Source organism: Protobothrops mucrosquamatus, unplaced genomic scaffold (assembly GCF_001527695.2).
Source record: "Protobothrops mucrosquamatus isolate PMUCROS unplaced genomic scaffold, P.Mucros_1.0 scaffold1465, whole genome shotgun sequence".
Lineage (NCBI taxonomy): Eukaryota > Metazoa > Chordata > Lepidosauria > Squamata > Viperidae > Protobothrops > Protobothrops mucrosquamatus.
The window spans coordinates 288,543-309,589 of record NW_015387643.1 but is presented as its reverse complement, the minus strand read 5'-3'; the positions used below and the strand labels follow the sequence as shown (position 1 = coordinate 309,589).

Genomic DNA, 21,047 nt, shown 5'->3' with positions numbered 1-21,047 from the left:
TAATTCCACTCCACTCTGCATCGATCAGATTCTGCTTTGTCTCGTTCTGGGTATTTGACTTCAAAAAAGTTTCTGACTAACTGGTTGCAAAGGGAGACGACGAAGGTGAAAGTAAGGGAACACTGAGAAAAGACAACTGTAGGGAGAATATGAACAACAACAACAACGACAAAAAGATGTTCTTGTAATATCCCAGAACTCTAAATAATAGAACAGTTACACCTATCCTCATACAGGTAGTCCTTGACTTACAACCATTCGTTTAGTAACGAGTTGAAGTTACAATCACAAAAGTCTCTTGTGGCTAGTTCTTGAATCTGCAACTGTTGCAGCGTTTTTGTGGCCCTGTGATCAAAATTCGGGCATTTGGCAATCAGTATATATTTACAATATCCACAACATCCCAGGATCATATGATCACCATTTGGGATCTTCCCTGCCAGCTTCCAACAAGCAAAATCAATAGCGGAAGCTAGAATTCCATTATGACTGCATGATCCACTTAACAACTGGAATGATTCATTTAACAGTCATGGGAAAATGGTGGTAAAATCAACTGTCACTCACTTAACAACCAGCTGGTTTAGCAATATAAATTCTGGTAATTACCAGGAGGTAATCCTGTATATCTTAATGAATGTAGTGGTAGAGTTCTGAAAGTTGCCTTGAGGTCTACCATCCAAAATTTGTATGAAGGGAAAGCCAGCAGGGTGTGGCATCCAGGGATCCTTTCAAGTTGAGGATCTTGTGCTGGGAAGATCATGAGAGCTCTTTTCTTCCACATGAGCTCTTTTCGGCTAGAAGCCTAATTTGGAGTTATGGCCTGAGAGATCCATATTCTAGCCCAGGGGTCTTCAAACTTGGCCCTTTTATGACTTGTGGACTTCAACTCCCAGAATTCCTCAGCCAGGCACTTTAAGACTTGTGGACTTCAGCTGGCTGGCTGAGGAATTCTGGGAGTTGAAGTCCACAAGTCATAAAAGGGCCAAGTTTAAAGACCCATGTACTAGAGCAGGGGTCCTCAAACTTGTCTACTTTAAGACTTGTGGACTTCAACTCCCAGAATTCCTCAGCCAGCGTGCCTGGCTGAGGAATTCTGGGAGTTGAAGTCCACAAGTCATAAAAGGGCCAAGTTTGAAGACCCATGTACTAGAGCAGGGGTCCTCAAACTTGGCCACTTTAAGACTTGTGGACTTCAACTCCCAGAATTCCTCAGCCAGCCAGTTGAAGTCCACAAGTCTTAAAGTGGCCAAGTTTGAGGACCCGTGCTCTAGAGTTCTGGTCAGCAGAAAAACAATTGGCATGTAATACACTATGATACAGTTCCACCCAGATGCTCAATTGCAGAGAGGGGTGGTTGCTACCTGTGTCTTCCACCTATGTGGGGAAAAGTCCTGGCTTAGCAATGCTTCATCTGGCCAGCGAACAGGTCTTAAGGAGCAAGTCCAACAGAAAACAAGTGAAATGGCAATATATAAAGGCTCCAACTATTAGACACAGCCACAGCTACATTTTACCTTTGTGCCGTGCGCTTCTCATTCCAAGCTAGCGCTTCCTCTTTCCCCCCCATTCCTGAGTTCTCAAAAGCCCAACTGTGCCCCAAGCAGAAGATCCATTTCTTGCATGTTCCTCTCCTGAAATCCTGCTTCTCCCTTTCCCCTTTCTTAAGACCAGTTCCTAGCTGGGGAAAAGGGAGGCAAAAGGAATACGAGAGCCAATTCCCTTTTCTGAAAGTAGGAGGGCTGAGCCCCCCTACCCCGCCCGCCCCCACAAGTGTGGCCTCTTTTCAAGGCCAGCATTCCTTTCCACACCATTGTGGCCTCGGGGGGGGGCATTCACGCAGTGCCATCTTCTGGTAAGGGACACCCTGTCCCCTCCAGGCTGGGGATGAGATGCTGCGGGGGCGGAGGGGGGCAGCCCTTTCCCTCTCCCCTCATGCACAAACTGGAGCAGAATAGCTGCACCCCAGGTTGACCTTCGCAGCAGGCTGGGGCCAGCCCAGGGTCGCCTGGAGCAACAACTTTCCCAGTGGCCGAGGCAGCGGGCCATTGTGCTCCCATATTGGTTGTTTCCACGTATTCATCTCTTGATGAAGGTGGATTCCTCTGAGGAGAAATATTTACGTTGGCCTCCCCAGGTGGCCATGCTCATAGCCAGCAACACAGAGCCAGCTGCTCCCAATCAAAACGTCTTTAACTGGCTTTGAGGGGGCAAGACGGAGAGAAAGAGAGAGAGAGAGAGAGAGAGAGAGACAACCAAGAGTCTTTCCCCTCCCCTCGGTGGAGTTGATGGAAAGTCCATTTCTCATGCTAATCCCCTCCGGCCTTTCTTCACAACAACACCTTTTCCAAAAGTGTTTGGGAAAAGCCCTTGTGGCAAGTACACAGCGTCCTGCTGTTTGGATTCTTCCTTGTTTAGTCCTGTGGGTCTCTCACTCCAGCAGGGCCATTTATAAGGGCGGGGGGGGGGGGGAAGGAATTAAACAAAGCCTTGGGAGTTCATCAACCTCCCACTGAAATTCACAGCTGCTGAATAAACTAATCCCCTCTTCGGGGCTTTCTTTCTTTCAATGGGCTCTTGCTTCAAAGACACTTTGGGAAAGGACTTCGCAGGAACTCACACTGTTCCCTCAATAGAAGTTAGTGCAAGTATTGTGCCCAGAGCAAGTGCCTTTACAAACCCAAATGGTTGAACAACCAGCCCCTTCTGCCTTTATCCGGCTGAAAAGCTTCAATCTACTCTGAAGATATCATCTTATTTTCAGACACCGTTGTTGAGTGTGAGGATAGGCTCACATCCCCAGCTGGCTTAATGGAGGCAGAGACATCCACACCACCCTTGGGCTACACACTGAGAGGCCACTACGACAAGCAGAAGGGAGGTCCATGGGCTCGTAGTTGTTAGTTAGCAGCATTACTTCAATGTGAGAGTAGGGTAGAGTCACTCCGGGGTTGGGCATTGTATGGCTCTTGAGTATCCCCCCCCCCACCTTTCCCCATTGGTGGGAATTGATTTCTGGAGCTTTATTGATCACAGGGTCTGTCTGAGGGCTTGGAAGTATCCATTTGATTGGGAACGGAGATGTAATACATATTTGTAAAAGGAGCTTGGAAAGTTGTGAACATGCACCTGCTTATATGCAGGTATTCTTCTTCTTCTTCTTCTTCTTCTTCTAAGAAGAAGAAGAAGAAGAAGAAGAAGAAGAAGAAGAAGAAGAAGAAGAAGAAGAAGAAGAAGAAGAAGAAGAAGAAGAAGAAGAAGAAGAAGAAGAAGAAGAAGAAGAAGAAGAAGAAGAAGAAGAAGAAGAAGAAGAAGAAGAAGACCTTCTCCTTCTCCTTCTCCTTCTCCTTCTCCTTCTCCTTCTGCCATATCGGTTATCAGATGTTGGCGATCAGCAGTCACCTGTTTTTATCAGCACCTGCACGAAAAAGTGCTGCTGAGTTTTATGCAAACCAGTCCCTTAGATTTTGAAGCCACGATGTTCTTCTTCTGCCTGGACCTCGTTTGCCTTCCATCTTTCCCTGGAGGATTAAATGGAGTGTGCCGTATTTTTCTGGGTGTCGCATCACATGTCTGAAATATTCTAATTTTCGTTTTTTAATTGTTTTGATGATTTCCCTTGGCTTTCCCAGGTGGCTTATCACCTCCTCATTTCTGATCTTGTCAACCCAGCTTATACGTAACAGCCGCCTGTAAATCCATATTTCAAATGCTTCTAGTCTCTTCAGGTGGCCTTCTGTCAGGTATTTGAAGAATGCAAATTTCTGTAAAGGGATGGGGAGTTTGGGATCTTGAGTAGAGGCAGGAAATCGAGAGCAGAGACGGGCAGCATCAAGCATTTCTTTCCATGCCTTTCTTGCCCAAACTGTCGTACCCTTGTTTTTAGGAGAAAGCCAAGAATTATTGTATGCCAGTGTCCTTCACAAAATTTGTACTTCTCAGGGGCTTCATTATTCCTTCTTCTCCTCCTCCTCTCCCCCTGCAGATCACTCCTTATAGCCCTGAATAGTACTGCTCAGTAATCTTCACTAGTGACCAACAGAAAATATATTGCAATATAGACTCTCCAAGAACAGAATTATTCTCAAGAATAGAATATTGTTTAATCTTAAAAGAACAATCTACAAGAGTAGATCGCAGCATTATCTAAAATCGATACAAAAGGGCTCCTGAACCCCAAAATGTAACATTTTAACGTTATAACTATAACCTGTAATACTGCCACACGATGAAACTGAAGGGGGAAAAAAAAAGATCAATTAAGTTTTCCCTGCAGTGGCTTTTGTCTGATTTTCATTGCTGCAGCACAAACTAAGCACAAACATCAGCTGACATAGGAACAACTTATAAGCCATTTGGGAACACTAATCCTTCTATCTGGATGCCAGGATGCAGAGGACAAATACACATTTAAGACAAGTCACCCACTTGTAGTGGGCTCACATTCCTGCACAGAGGCCACTTTTCTTTAGCCAAAACTCCTTATTAACATCTATCTCAAAGCCGGCAATTGACTCTTTTCAAATGCCTATTCATTCTCCTTCGCTAAGTACCTCATTTAACGTCCGACCCATCCTATGAGTTTTCTGGTAAGGAAAAAAAAAAAAATTGTGAAAAGTTTTACACTATAGGAAAACATTGTCCTCTGACCCTGGTGTAGACTAAATTTTAACCTACCTAAACCCCAATTAAGTTCAGACCGTTAAGCTTCGTTTCCCCCTCCCTCCGACTTTCCTCCTAATCGTTACCTGGCTAGTACAGTTCTATAACCGAAACGTGCTCCTTTGCTATCTTTAATTGGTATTAACTTCTCAGTGGAATCTCAAGCTATCATCTATCTATCATCTATTTATCATCTCTCTTTCTCATCATCTACCTAATCTATCTAATCCCGTGGTGGTGAACCTATGGCATGCGTGCCACAGGTAGCTCGCAGAGCCCTCTCTGTGGGCACACGTGCCGTCGCCCCAGTCCTAGGCCTTCAGTTGGGTTTTATAAAACTTTTTTGCTTTAGGCCTCTGCCGCCGTGTGCAAAAAAAAAGAAGGTTCAATCGATCAATCAATTTCAACTTCTCGTGGGAAAAAAAAAAGATCTCGCAAAGTTGGAATTGATTGATTGAACTTTTTAGTTCCACCCAGTCTGCCATTACCACCGCACCCAGTCTGCCATTACCGCCACGCCCACCCCATGGGCCATGCCCACCTGGCACCTGACGATACATAAGTGGGTTTTGTGTTGCAATTTGGGCACTCGGTCTCTAAAAGGTTCGCCATCACTGGCCTAGGCCCTAGGTCAGTGATGGCGAACCTTTTAGAGACCGAGTGCCCAAAAACTGGCCCCGCCCCTGCTCCACCCCCTGCCCTGCCCCTACCCATGCCCCACCTCCCTGCCCCACCCCCACTCCGCCCCACCCTGCCTACCCGCAGGGCCACTCACCACCTCCAGGGCCCGCCGATCGCCCAGGCAGCCCAGCAGTGCCATGGCGGCCACGCCCTCTGCCCACCCCCCCACAGCATCAACTGTGCGCGTTGGAGCGTGAGGGCAGAGTCTTGTCTACGCTGTGTGGCTGCCATGTCCTTGGCTGTGCTGCTTTGTGTGGGCCATGCTCAGGGGTGACTCTCCTCCAGGGAGGCTGCTGGTGAGGAGGGGGTCACGGGTGGAGGCAAGGTTGGGGCAACGGCACGTGTGCCCACAGATAGGACTCCGAGTGCTGCCTCTGGCACTTGTGCCATAGGTTCGCCACCACTGGCCTAGGTAATGGTTACTGTGTTCACCATTAAGGTCACCTTTCTTCTCTACAGCTCTACTCCACCGAAGAATGAAGTAGCAGCTTCTCCAAAGCACTTCTGCTTACTGCTTTCTCGGTAGTTTCATTGAGGTTTCAGAGATATACTTTAATGTGTCTGTTACTTTTTTTCTTTTTGCTTGGAACAGTTGTCTACAAAGCAGAACTGGGGAAACTATTTGGTTTCAAGATTCTCTCTTTGACTTAAAAAAGACTCAAAAGATATAACTTTCCATTCCATATGGCGCCTCTTGCACTGAATACGGAATTCTACTTTTAGAACTCAAGTTCCCAGCTGAGTCGATCAGATTTGAAAAAGAGATGTTGAATCATGTTTTCCCTAGCAAGGAAAAACAGAAGAACACTTGATTTCAAGATTCTGCCTTGGGCTTAAGTGAGATTCAAATAACAAACATATTGCAATCCGTGAGGCCTAATAAATGAATGCAGAATTCAGCTAATAGAACTCAGGTTCCCAGCTTAGTCAAACATCCAACTTCAAGAGGTGTTGAGCTTCCCTCTTCTTGTCTCCAACATCACCATCTTCTATCCCCTAAGCCTGCCTGACTCTTCCTCATCTGTTAGATCTGTTCAGTCTAACACAGGGGTCCTCAAACTTGGCCACTTTAAGACTTGTGGACTTCAATTCCCAGAATTCCCCAGCCAGCCATGCTGGCTGGGGAATTCTGGGAGTTGAAATCCACAAGTCTTAAAGTGGCCAAGTTTGAGGACCCCTGGTCTAACACAATCTAACAATCTAATCTCTTTTATCTGTGAGATCTTCCTCCCTTCTGCTGTCTCCTCCGTCCATCGTTAGCCACTCACCTGCTTAAAGACCCAGTTTTTTTCCCATTTCAAAACAAATCTTGAGTATTGGAATAGGATACGAAGTTGGTTGAGAGATATGTTAATATTGGACTTAGAGTTAAAACCGAAACTCTTCTTGCTGGGAATAACTACAGAGAAATACAATAAGGGAACAATCTATTTGCTGTTACACATCTTGACTGTAGCTAGGCTTGCATTTGCGCAAAAATGGAAGAGCAAAGAAATCCCCACAGAGGAAGAGTCACTATATAAAATATTAGCATGGGCGGAAATGGACAGGCTTACAATGGTTTTGAAAGACAAATGTGGATCAGTTTACTTCGAAACCTGGGATAAATTTTACCGCTGGAGAGATTCGAGAAGGACGGTTGGGATTAAAGACTAGCGTTAAGATAGAAATATATGCTATTTTAGAATAAGTACTGTATATAAAACTTAGATGTATATTCAGAGATGAAGAACCGACTGTAAAATGTGGAATAATTTGATAAGAATGTATATACTGGAATGTCACGTTATATCCAATGTTTTTTTAATTGTATTATAAATAAAATTTTGTAAAAAAACAACAAATCTTGTAATTAATCAAATACTAATTTATGTATGGCTGTGAAAGTTGGACCATAAGAAAGGCTGAGCGCCAAAGAATTGAGGCCTTTGAACTATGGTGCTGGACAAGACTCCTGCGAGTCCCTTGGACTGCAAGGCGATCAAACCGGTCAGTCCTAGAAGAGATCAACCCCGACTGCTCTTTAGAAGGCCAGATCCTGAAGTTGAAACTCAAGTACTTTGGCCACCTAATGAGAAGGAAGGACTCACTGGAGAAGAGCCTAATGCTGGGAAAGATTGAGGGCAATAGAAGAAGGGGACGACAGAGAATGAAGTGGCTGGATGGAGTCACTGAAGCAGGAGGCGTGAGCTTAAATGGACTCCAGAAGATGGTAGAGGACAGGAAGGCCTGGAGGAACGTTGTCCGTGGGGTCGCGATGGGTCGGACATGACTTCGCAACTAACAACAACAACAAAATTATATTAGTTAACATTAATATATTATTTCTCTCGTTAGTAAGAGAAGGCTGCTTCACTGCTACATTCTTTATCTGGCTGTGTGATTATCTTTGTTTGAAAGCAACAAAAGCCTGCCAACCCATAGCACTTTCTATCACTCAAGGAAGCGACAAATACTAAAAGAATGATACTGCCCTCTGCTGAACAACAAAAGTGCAGCTGAGTGGAATTTTGACAAGACGAGGCCTGTGTTATTTGAAAACAGCAAAAATGAAACGGCACAATAAAAGATAAAAAGTACATCCACCAAGTTTGACCTTTATTGCCAAGTAGGAACGATGCCTATGACCTGACCACTGGCTGCATGGAAGGGCCCAAGCAGGATAATCCAATTCATTTTATTATCCTTTTCGTTTGTTATTTTCTGTAACAACACAGAGACCTTTTGTAAGCACTTTTCTTAATAATGTTTGTGATATTTTTAAGGGATTTACCTAGTTTTATTTTATTCAATATTCCCGATGCAGATGGTTAAAATACAGATAGTCCTTGACCTGACCACAAGTGAGCCCAACATTTCTGTCGCTGGGATAGCTAAGTGAATTTTACCCCACTTTATGAACCTTTCTTGCTGGAGTTGTTAAGTGAATGACTGCAGTTGTTAAGCTAGCAACACAGGTGTTATGTGAATCTGCTTCCCTGTTGAATTTGTCATAAAGGGGGACACTGCAACCGTCATAAATGAGTCAGTTGCAAGAGTCTGAATTTTGATCGCATGACCAGCAGAATGCCGCAACGGTTGTAAGGGTGACAAATGGTAATAAGTCACTTTTTTCAGCGCTGTTGTAATTTTGGTCACTAAATGAACTGTTTGTAAGTTGAGGACTACCTGAAAACAAAAGACAATTTGTCTCACATAGTTGCAGATAATTTGGAGGCCTAATTTGGGCATTTAATCTACTCACACATCAGAACTGCCTTCCTAAGAGCCAAACGTGGATTTGCCCTATAGCCAATCTTTCTCATTCATCAGACTAGTTCGTATAAATCCTCATTCTGATAAATTGTGCTCCTAGAATTTAATTTTGGAGCTTCTGCCATAAAGGCAGAAGACTATTAATTTCTAATTCAAACCATACAAAAGCTATTGTGGTACATCCAATGCCAGGTAACACATAAGCTATCTGCTTATTGGCTATATCAAGCATTAGCAATCTAAACAAACCCGTTCAATTTAGTCTTTTGATTATAATTTTATATAGTGTTAACAAATTTAAGAGAATAATTTCTTTCCATTCTACAGTCTTGAATAATTTAGCTGATTTTTTTTTTAAACCATCGTGTTTTTCCCTTTAATTAATTCAATTAAACTCTAGGGAATTTATGTGAAACTGCTGTGTCTGTTAGAAGCTGATGGTGAGATCAAACGACTTAATGACCAATATTGAGAAAAATTATCCAGCCTTTCAATACTGAATCAGGATAGTTTTGAGCTTAGAAAAATTCTATCTCCTTTACCAGAGCCATTTCAATGCTATTCTGACTATTTTGAATTGTTTAGCAATAACACTTAGACTTATACACCGCTTCACAGTGCTTTACATCCCTCTCTAAGCGATTTACAGCATATTGCCTCCAACAATCTGGGTCCTCATTTTACTGACCTCGGAAGGATGGAAGGCTGAGTCAATTTTGAGCCGGTGAGAATCGAACTGCCAAACTGCTGGCAGCCGGCAGTCAGCAGAAGTAGCCTGCAGTACTGGACTCTACCCATTGCACTACTACAGTGTACAAAGCTCAGAACAATCCATTGTGAATTTAGAACAGCTGTGGTGATCTTGAACTTTTAGCTTTTCTCATCAAGGGAAGAGGCAGTAATTTAATTATTTAATTCAGTTATTTATTATAATTGAAATGGCTGCCCACTCAACATGCAATTCAGACACAGAAGGGATACAATCGGTATATAATAACCATCTGGGATGGGATTAGAATTTGACTTTTGATTCAGAAACTCCATGGTCTCAGGTGTGACATTTGAATATGCTTACTCAAATGCTTGGTCTTGTGTGTGTGTGTCTGTGATTATCGTTCTGGTATTTGGGAAGGCAAGCTGAGCTTATACAGAGCAAAGTGTCTGAAAAATGTATATGCTTTTTCTAAAGACTGATTTAGATTATACCGTAACCTAAAATTGATCTCTGGCCAAAATGCACAGGCAATCAATAACCAATATAAGTGATGGCTTTTTAAAAAGTACCTAAAATAAGAATCAGTCTATTTTACATTTACCCAACAGATAATTATTACTGGGTTATTCTTTCAAGTAAATATGGTCTTAAACCTGAAGCAAGAGATACAGTGGTGCTTAAAAATATGTAGCTCTGAATAATTTTTCTCAATGAATAAATGAACAAGTATAATGTTTTTGACTTCTCTTCTGTTATTTTTGACTCATTTGTTTAATTGGCTACTTTATTTTGTTTTAGGACTTATGTGGAAGTCTGATTACATTTTAGGTCATATTGATGGAGAAATATTGAAAGTTCAAAAGGATTCACAAACATAAATTACTGTACCCCTGATTTGCATATTTAGTGAAGCCCAAGGATATATTCCCACTGCTAGGAAGAATTAATAGGTGCAAGACTCAATTAAATCATACATTTGCATATATAATTACATTTATTTTTCTTTTCTTTATACCATTCAGACTTCTCATGCCCAATGCATAATGACTCAACATTCTGTAATTTTTCTCCTTTTTTTAATGAACAAAGTGATAGGATACAGGTTACACATGGAAAGAAGCATCATTGCTTTTCCAGGACAATCTTTAAAACAAGAATTAGACGAAATATAGGTCTACCAAAGGTCAAAACAAAACAAAACAACCCCTGCAGCTCCAGATACCTTTACATTTTATAGTGCTTCTCTGACAGTGGTTTAATATTGGGATCTGGTCTGTCCTCCAAATATGTATTATGATAAGGAAACTGCTTTGGTCCCTGAAATGAAAGGAGACAGTAAGAATCAATTAATAACAAGGAGTGCTTAAAATGCGGAATCTCACACCAGAATTAAATCTGGTACCATTATACACTCTGTATAAACAATTATTGCCTGCTGATGTAATGCAGTATGTGATGTGAAACATGATATGGAGGAGGAAGATGATTCCTTCTTCACAGAGCATAGCCTGGCCCATATTTCTTTTTAAACAAGTTTTATTGATTTTTTTTATTTTTACAACAAGGTGCTTGAGAAACAACATGGTGATAGGGTAATCAATCATCCAAACATTAAAGACTCCCTCTCTATTTCCCTCAAATAATATAATACATTCAAATTAATGTATTTTTCAATAAAATTCAATCAATCAGAGCAATCATCAATAACATTTCATCTATATAGATCCAAATCCTGTTTTTAAGCTTTACTAATTTACAATTACCATGTTCTAATTTGGCTTTTAGATAGACATATTATTAATACTTCAGGTGTCCCTCCTTTCCCTTTTTCCTTAACCTAATCGTTATCTCTAAAATATACATATTATTTCAACCATAACGTTCTTATATTTTCTACAAGTATTCTATTTTTCAATCTAGTAACTCATTTATTAATCCCATTTCTTCCTTTTATCAGAAATCCCTCTTATTCTCCTTCCATTACAAAATAGCTATCCTTCCTAATAATAAGAATATTACTCCAAAAAATACATTTCTGCTCTATTTTAAATCTGTAATCTATCAATCAATCTATATCTATAAAAAACTCTTTTAACCCACTCAATAAAGTTTAAATCCAATCCAAATAATTGTTATATCCACAACAAGCATATTAATACAGAAAAACATCTTCTTACTAAATTCACATATTTGATTAATCTTTATTCAATCAAGATCTCTAAAGCCTTATTTACCTGTCAAGTAAAGTTTTAAATCACATTTTTAAATCTAACTCTAGCTTTCTTTCTAGCCTGGCCCCTATTTCTGAGCAACAGGAAGGAGATCCTACAAACAACCCCAGGGCAGACTTCAATGAGAATGCTGGAGAATGAAGAAGGCATTGACCTTAAGTCCCCAGTAGCAATCCTGACACATTTCATACTGTGTCCTGGATCCCTTGGAAAGAAGGACTGTTTCCACAAGAGACATCTGGGAATGAATGGTGAACATACTGCAAGCTGTTGTTTGAGTGAGCGAAGTCTGAGACAAGTTTTACTGTTAAGTAAATCAGACGTGCCATGAATTTTCTACATACAGTAGTGGCCAAAATTGTGGAAACCTTCTGGGAAAAGTGTACAGTAGAAATGCCACCTTTGGTTAAGTTTTCACCCATTTTTCTTCTAATTTCTTTATAACTGTAGCCTTGTTCACTTAATAATACTATTTTTACATCGCTTTCTGGGCAACCAGTCAACTCTTTGCACCATTACTTTAATTTTATTACGTTTTACAAGCTCACTAAAGAACACACAAAAAACCAACCAACTTGATAGCGATCACATAACACACTGACAAATGTCCTCCTCTCAGCTTTAATACATGACATCAATAACTGAATCCTACTGTGATCTGATTGGCTAATTGCCAAAACAAGATGACACCCAATTGGCTCCCTAAACACTCATGCTCATTGGCTACAATCAGATGAAGGAAAGCTACCTGATATCAACCTAAGCAAGTTGTGCTTCCTTTTTCTGATTATTTGGCTATAACTTTTCATAGTATACAGTACAGATAATTGAACAAACATTGTTGCATTACATTCTTGATTAAATTATCTTTTCATTGATATATAATTTTATGGTACTACTCCCCTCCAAAAAGTGGTGTTATTAGCCATCAAACCTCAAAAATACACTTTTCCCAAAAGGTTTCCACAATTTTGGCCACTACTGTAGGGCAGAAGTGCCTGGAATACTTTGGGCTGTAGCATCACATTAGAAGGAACTGACAACTTTAAAATGATGCAAGGATTATACTGTAATTTTAAAGCGAAGAACAATACATAAGTATCAAATATACTCATTGTATCCAAGATTCAAGTTTTTTTTTAAAATCCCAAAAAACTACTCATTATTCTTTCTATCAGCGATTTTTTTTCCATCCAAAGAGGTGGGATACTTTCCATTTACAGTACCACAGAAAGAAACTTACACTGGTAATTCCAAGATTCTGTTTTCCCGCCAGTAAAGAAAACATCCTTGAATTAAACGTTAAGAAAAAATTCCAAAGTCACATCTCTTATGCACAAAGTTAAAAAAAAAATGCAAAGGACAACTTGCATCAGATCTTAAAGAGAACAAAAATTCAGCTAGTAAAAAATTGGTCTAAAAATGATATTCATACGAGAGGTTTATTTTTGGGGACCAAAGTCTGAAATTTCTGGATCAACTTGCTAACCCTAAGCTGTTTTAACTCTACTTGGAAAGTATCTCCTCTCTCTCTCTTTTGTAATTGGGAAGACATCTATGTCGAATAATGTCTCTTCCTTTTAACAACAGCAGCTCTTCTTGACTGGATTAAATCTTTTGCACTCATATCCACCAAAGACACCCCCCACAACTGAAAACAAACCCACAAGTAATGCCATCTTCTATCACTATCCTACTTCTTGAAACGACACACAACTGAGAGGGGATTCTAAGATTCTAGTTAATTGCTTTTACTAGATGAGAGAGTTTTCCCTTTCCTAAATTGTACGAGGCGCTAGAATTTAGGCGGGAACTTTGGCAGATCACCCCAACCAGAGATTCAAGATCTCTTGGAAAAAAAAAAAAAAGTAGATTCAGAACTTACCACTGGTTGGTAGCATGGAAATATTTCGCCAACAAAAGCCATGAACAACATGATTCCAATAAACCCCCAAAAATACCTCTTCATGATATGCCAGGAAATGGGGGTCGGGGACGTATCAACCCGTGTCCGTACATATAAATCTAAGCTCCGATGCAACTGGTTAAAAAAAAAAAAAGATAGGAAGAGACAGGATTAAATACTGCAGTAACAGGCTTGTTATATATCTTTGTGCATGTCAGGTCCTTATAGATCCTTGTTAGGATGCTGCCATTCTGATGGGAGGGGGGACCTTTGGAGCTCTCTTGTGATGTGCTTAGCTTTGCTTTGTTTACTTTGTTCCTCTTTGCTTTGATGTACCTTCCTTGGAAATGGGAGGGGGAGGGAAGAGCCTGGGACCATCTGCTTTGCCTCGCCAAAGACTCAACACCTTGGAAGACGCCTGGGTGTTCTCACAACACCTTTGGATTGGTTCCCTATGGACCGGGCAGTTGGGAGGGGTTTTGAACAATCGGGTTTAACCTAACGTTTTTGCGTGGGAAACTTCAGATCCTGCCTGCTTTCTCTGCCCGATGCTTTGTCGAGGCTGCCCCAGTCTAATAGTTCCAAAAGAGAAATTGTCAAGTCCCTGCTCCCAGCAAAACAACTGGTGGCTCCAGTGAAGCCCCTGCTCCAATGTAAACAAGAGGAGCCCAACCACTAGACAACACCACCACCCTCACTTTCAAGCAGGCCCTGGAGAAAGACGAGTGGTTCCTGAGCCACAAGAACTTTTGCTCGATGCGAGAAGGGCTGGCCTGGCTAGGGGGAAGTTGTACTAAAAACTATGCAAACCTGCCATGATTCGAAACTGGTGGGGCACTTTGGATTCATAAAAAACCTCCACCTTTTAAAGAGACAATTTTGGTGGCCTTCCCTAAAGGAGGACATTGAGAGCTACGTGGCTAGCTGCCCCACCTGAGCAACAGCCAAATGGAGGCAAGGGAAAACACCGGGCCTTCTGCAATCGGTGCCTGATCCTTGAGCACCCTGGAGAGAGATCCTATGGATTTCATCATAGAGTTGCCAGAAAGCACGGGGAATACAGTGATTTGGGTAGTAACTGACCTAATCTCAAAACAGGTCCACTTCATCCCATGTCAGAAGATCCCCATGTCTAAGACCCTAGCAAAGCTTTTCCTTCGTCACATATACCGCTTACATGGGGCCCCACGTTGAATAATTTTGGATAGGAGGGTCCAATTCACTTCAAAGTTCTGGAGAGCCTTTCTGGACCTTTTGGGGGCACATCAGGATCTGTGTACTAGTAACCATCCTCAAACTAATGGGGGCACAGAACGAACAAACTCAGTTCTAGAACAGTATTTGAGATGCTTTATTAACTATCAACAAGATAACTGGACTGACCTCTTGCCTTTTGCAGAGGTTGCTTATAACAATTGTGTACACACTAGCACTGGCTTCACCCCTTTCCGAGTTGCCACCAGGCAAGACTTTAACCCAATACCCGAATTGCCAGCCAACAAGCCCTTCCTTGTTGAAGGAATGGATTGACCAGCTGGAAAATACCTGGCCAATCATTTGCAAAGCCCTAGACAAAGCCAGAGCAGCCTACAAAGCACAAGCAGAAAAGAGTAGAACCTAAGCTGTTCCACATTGGAGATTGAGTCTACCTATCTACTCGATATCTCCAGTTCCTACAACCCTCTAAGAAATTAGGCTCAAAATTTGTAGGATCTTTCCCCATCACACGCATTATAAACCCTATCAGGGTAGAACTGAAGCTACCAAAAACTATAAGACAGGTCCACCTTGTGTTTCATTGCAACCTTCTAAAACCTGAAGTAACCTCGCCTTTACGGCCAAGCGGCCCTCCCAAGGCCATAACCCATCATGGTAGAAGGTGAACAACACAATACCTTGTAGCATGGAAAGACCTCCCCGCATCCCAAAACAAGCAAGTTCACAAGAAACATGTTAGAGCCCCGACTGCTCAAACGATTCTATGCTCCTTACCCAGATAAACCTCACGTTATTCACCAAAGCACCAGAGGGCAGGACAAGAAACAATGGTTGGAAACTGAACAAAGAGAGAAGCAACCTAGAATTAAGGAGAAACTTTCTGACACTGAGGACAATTAACCAGTGGAACAGCTTGCCTCCAGAAACCGTGGGCACTCCATCACTGGAAATTTTTAAGAAGAGGCTAGACAGTCACTTGTCTGAAATGGTATAGGTTCTCCTGCTTGAGTGGGGGGCTGGACTAGAAGACCTCCAAGGTCCCTTCCAGCTCTATTCTATTCAAGTATTTTATTCCTTTTCAGGACACAAAAAAAATGTCAATACCAGAATCAAAGTGGGGATTTCAGTGCTGATATACAGAATATGCTTGAGTATTGGACTCATGGAAGGATTAAACGTTCTACCAAATATATTATTGCACTCAGATATTCCCTTACTCATTAATTTTAATACGGAATTCTGGATTACAAACTGAATTGAAAGATAGGTAGACCCCAAATTAATTCTTCTTCTTACTGGTTCTCCAAAATTGCGCCTCAGGTCACGATAATCCCATTCATACCAAGGATTTTTTTCTTCTACGGATTGATCTGGGAGTTTGGGATAGTCACCATAACTGTGAAAATATGAGAACAAAGCTTTAGACCAAGAGCAAGCTTTTTATGGACCCAAGTTGCTCCTAAATCTTTTCAGTACTTAAATCAACAAATAACAATACAATTTACTAGTGATTTAAAATAAGAAAAAAGATAATGTTCTATCTGCCAAACTTAAAAAACTCAACAAGAGGGCTGAAAATGATGGCTAAGCCTTGCAGTGACAAAAGTATCACACTATCATGTTCCTTTGTCTCTTGGAGGTTGAATTGTGCATTTTTAAGTATGGGGATCTAATCACAAACATATTGCCTATTCTTATTTTAGACAAAGTAACTGCCAGATGAATTCAGTCCTCCAAAATGGAGGAGAAAGTAATTAATACAACCAACAAACATTTGAATATCTTACACATTTAATTTAAACAAGCATTCCTGCTAGAAATGTCTCCACTATCAAACTAGTACATTTTTTCACCCTTTTCACTCTTTGTTGCAAATTCAACATGATACAGTCTTGTTCCAACATTATAAGAAAAACAATTGTTCATCAAAGAAATGCAGGATATTTATCACTTGATGAAACAAGAAAATTTAACGTTTTGATTTTTGAAATTACAGGGCTAGAATGGGCTCCAATTTAATTCTAAGGGAAGCCATACTAACAATTCAATGAACTGATTAACAGTTTAATTCTAAAGCAAGCCACACTGCTTAACACACTGTTGTTACAAATGCTTGGTGAGGGGAACAGGACCTTCCATGATTTAGATCAGCATACTGGGTATACGTACCATTGGAAATAATACACAAACTGCTAAGTGAACATTTACATTTCTGATTTAAATAATGTTGCAGATGTGATTCCACTATTCCTTCCAAATGTAAATCTGCCTTTAACCTAGATTTATATTTTTAAAGATTGTACTCATTTCCCAATGAATGCCAACTATGGAAGTCATTTATTATTATGAGGCTATGATAGGCATATAGAGATAAACGCTCCACAATCCTGATATCACAACATTTGTTCCTAACTTTGTACAATATTTGGTTTCTTGGATATACAAATGCAACCTACCCCAAACCATCATCTGCATATGGCTTATAGTCCTCCAGTGTCAGGTTGTATTTCTTTGCAGCAGCTGCCTGCTCTTTTGGAGTCTTGGGGTATGCCCCTGGAAGCAGATGTTTGGGCAGATTCGAAGCTAAAAGCAGAAAGAGCAACAGCTGAAAGATAGTGTAGAGAAAAGATGTGCAGTGCAGATGATAAAGTCTGGATTACTTATTTATATATAACCTGTGTTTTACAAATAAGTCAAGTTGGTGAATATATTCAACACATCTTCCTTCTCCTATTTTCTCCACAACAACCATTCTGTGAGGTGAGTTGGGCTGAGAGAGAGGGATTGACCCAAAGTAGCCAACTGGCTTTCAATGGTTAAGGCAGGACTAGAACTCATGATGGAATGGAATGGACCGGAATAGAATAGCTTTCTAGTGTGGTGCCTTAACCACTAGACCAAAGTGGCTCTCTTTATATCTCTATATGTCCATATTTTCTCACTAAATTTAACTAAATTTGGATGTATAAATGCTTCCATTGTTGAAAGCCATCCTGGTATTTTCAAATATATTTTACATTTTATTTTTTCCCATGTTAATAGTAATGCGTTTCTTATATAGCGGTTCTGAAAGTACTTATGCATTTTATTTTTCCCATACCATAAAAAGGTGTGCCAACCAAGTTGTAAATCATATCCCTCCAAATATAACAACCTTTAGTTTCTGAGAGTTATCCATTCTTATTAATGCAAGTTAGATATGATAAAGATGTCAAACTGAATGGATTTTATAAAGAGCAGACCTTGTTTGATCTGGCATTATTAAGCTCTGATGAGAAACTAATTAAGAAAATTTATACATTTTTATTGAATTTGAAAATGGAAGATGAACAAGTTAAAGAAACAATAATAACATGGGCGAAGAACTTTGGATATAAAGTAGAATTAGAAAAATGGCAAAACTTGTGGGAAAGAAATTATAAACTGACAATGGCAGCTTCTTATAAAGAAAATTTATATAAAATGTTTGATAGATGGCACATGCCACCAGCAAGATTGGCAAAAGTGTTTAAAAATATGTCAGATAGATGTTGGAAATGTAAATATAAGGCAGGTACTTATTATCATGTATGGAGGACATGTGTTGAAACAAAGAGGTACTGGAAAAAATACATACTTGGCTAGAAAAGATGTTGGGGAAACATGTAGATTTTAAACCGGAACTTTTTTTTATTAAATATTATGCCAGAAAAGATTGCTAAACAAAGTATATATTTGATTTTACATGTGATAACAGCGGCAAGAATCATATTTGCACAATATTGGAAAAGGGAAGAATTACCATTAGAAGAAATAATTAAAAAAATATTAGAATGTGCAGAAATGGACAGACTGACTATGAGGTTGAAAGAAAAAGAAGAAACAGAATACTATCAGACTTGGGACTTGTTTTATCAATGGTTGGAGAAAAGAATAAACAATTAAGAATTAAATTTGTATTAGTGAATGATAAACTGAGACAACATGTTGTTAAGCACTATTGAATTATATGGAAAAAATTAATAGAAATTTTTCAAAAAAACCCCCAAAAGTGGCTCTCTTTATTTTTACTGACGACACCAACAAGGTACAGGTAGTCCTCAACTTACGACCACAATTAAGCCCAAAATTTATGTTGCTAATTGAGAAATTTGTTAAAGTGAACGTTGTCCCAATTTATGACTTTTCTTGCCACATGTGTTAAGTGAATCACTGCAGGTGTTAAATTAGTAACGTGGTTGTTAAACGAATCTGGCTTCCCCATTGACTTTGCTTGTCAGAAGGTCGCAAAGGATGGTCACCTGACCCCGGGGTACTGCAACCGTCATAAATACGAACCATTTACACACATTTTGAGCTGAGATGCGGGGTAGGCAACCTTGGCTCTTTTATGACTCGTGGACTTCAACGCCCAGAATTCCAGAGCCAGCCATGCTGTGGGGAAAGGGAGAGGTTTCCAAGCTGAGCCATGCTGGCTCAGGAATTCTGGGAGTTGAAGTCCCCGAGTCATAAAAGAGCCAAGGTTGCCTACCCGTCCTAGGGCAAAGGAGCGGCCTGATGCCCCCGTCACGCGAGACGGTTAGGAAGCAGATGGAGCCCTACGAGGCGGGCTGCCCAGAGCGGCCTCCGCAATATGGGGGGGGGGTCGTCTGTCCCTCCCAGAGCCCAACCTGCAAGGCCGCCTCCTTTCCCCGCCCGGGGCGCAGAGGCACTCACGGACCGAGGCGGCGGCTGCTGCCATGTCCCGGTGTCAACGGGCAGGCGAGCGGGCGGAGGAGGGCGCGGAGGCGGCCCAGCGCAACGACAGCGGCCATCGCGTCCGTCAAGGGCGGGCGCCGGGTCGAAGCTGAAGGCTGGAGGACTTCTGATCGGCCATAGAGTTTCCCTGAAAGAGAGCCGCTGTTCTCAGGGCTCACCCGGAAACAGCTTGCGCCGTGAGGGGGCGCCAGACGCCAGGTCTGCCCCCACTTCGCTTCTCAAGCCGGAAGGATGCAACCTCTTTATTCCTCCGTAGCCACCTGGAGAGCCCAGCGAGCCCCGCATATTTATTTTATGTATTTTATGTATCTCTCAGCCAGTGTGTGTGTGTGGGGGGCACTGCAACCTACTCGGCTGCTCACAACTTAAAGACAAACAGTACATGCACGAAAAACATTGATTAAAAGTATTAAATGGTATTAAAAGCAGCTGGCCGAGCTATTAAGACCAGGAGAGGGGCACTATCCCCATGTAGATCCTGGCAAAGTTAATCCACTTCGGTTAACTGGATTCTGATGGTTATGCTTAGATTTTAAAGTGATAATGCCCTCTTGGGTAGACTGATCCAAAAGCAGACTAGCTTTCTCTAAACAAAAAACAGTACTAGGAACATTGAGAAGACGCTCAGAAAGGGCTTTTTATTTTGAGTAAAGGCTTTGCTCAGAAAGACTTCATTTCTTTCTCCTTTTAAGTAGCCCTCTTCTGTTCGCTGTTTATGGCTGCTTGCAGGTTTGGGGACATTGATTGCTTATAGCCACTTACATTTGTAAATGCAGTTAAATTGCCATTTTTTAAATAATAATAACAACAACAAAACAAAAACAATAACAACAACAACAATAATAATAATGGTATACATTTTTTTAAATTTTAAAGAAAGATCGCAGGAAAATCTTGGGGCTCCTGAACAGATTTCTGAATAAAGAGTTTAATATTCTGAGATTGGCCGCTGGGCCCAAGGGCTGCAAGTTCCCCATTCTGACTCCTGGCAGTGCACATCCACTGGGAAGGTCTAGGGTTGCCAGGTCTGCTTCCAAAAAAATAGCGGACAAGTGGGGGGGGGGGGGTTAAGTAGTAAAAAAAGTAGACTGTACAGCTTTAGATTACGCACCATTTCATCATAAAGCTTTTGAATAAAAAAAATGTCCACTATTTTGTGAAAAAAAATAGTGAACATAATGTGAAAAAAGTGGACTGTCCACTCAAATAGTGGACACCTGGCAATCCTAGGAAGGTCCTTTTCCAGCAGTCGCCCTTGCCCAGGGGTTAGGCAACCTTGGCTCTTTTATGACTCGTGGACTTCAACTCCCAGAATTCCTGAGCCAGCCATGCTGAGGGGAAAGGGAGAGGTTTCCAAGCTGAGCCAAGCTGGCTCCGGAATTCTGGGAGTTGAAGTCCACGAGTCATAAAAGAGCCAAGGTGGCCTACCAGGGCGCCATGCCAGAACTGGAACGGCCAGGCGACTCGAAGCTCGCAGGCCAGGAAGACCATCACGAGGGGGCGCTGAACATCCTCGGGGGTCCTATTTCCTAGAGCGGGCAACTCCGCGCCAGAAGTTCCGGCCCGCCAAGCCTACCCCGGATGCGTGCCTCGTCGGCTTCTGGGCGCGGCAGCGTCGGAGGCGGCGCTATATCCGGTAACG

The 21,047-nt window shown here is 41.5% G+C and overlaps 1 protein-coding gene across 1 annotated transcript; it reads right to left on the bottom strand.

Annotated features, from left to right (window-relative positions):
• Positions 1-10,310: 10,310 nt before the first annotated feature.
• Positions 10,311-19,536, bottom strand: NDUFB8 (NADH:ubiquinone oxidoreductase subunit B8). The gene is made up of 5 exons (XM_015822109.1): positions 19,368-19,536; positions 17,125-17,251; positions 15,965-16,064; positions 13,430-13,585; positions 10,311-10,630 (listed from the first exon to the last, which is right to left on the bottom strand). The coding sequence occupies exons 1-5, from the start codon at positions 19,459-19,461 to the stop codon at positions 10,538-10,540; spliced, it is 570 nt and encodes a 189-aa protein (XP_015677595.1). The 5' UTR covers positions 19,462-19,536; the 3' UTR covers positions 10,311-10,537.
• Between the last annotated feature and the right edge of the window lie 1,511 nt (positions 19,537-21,047).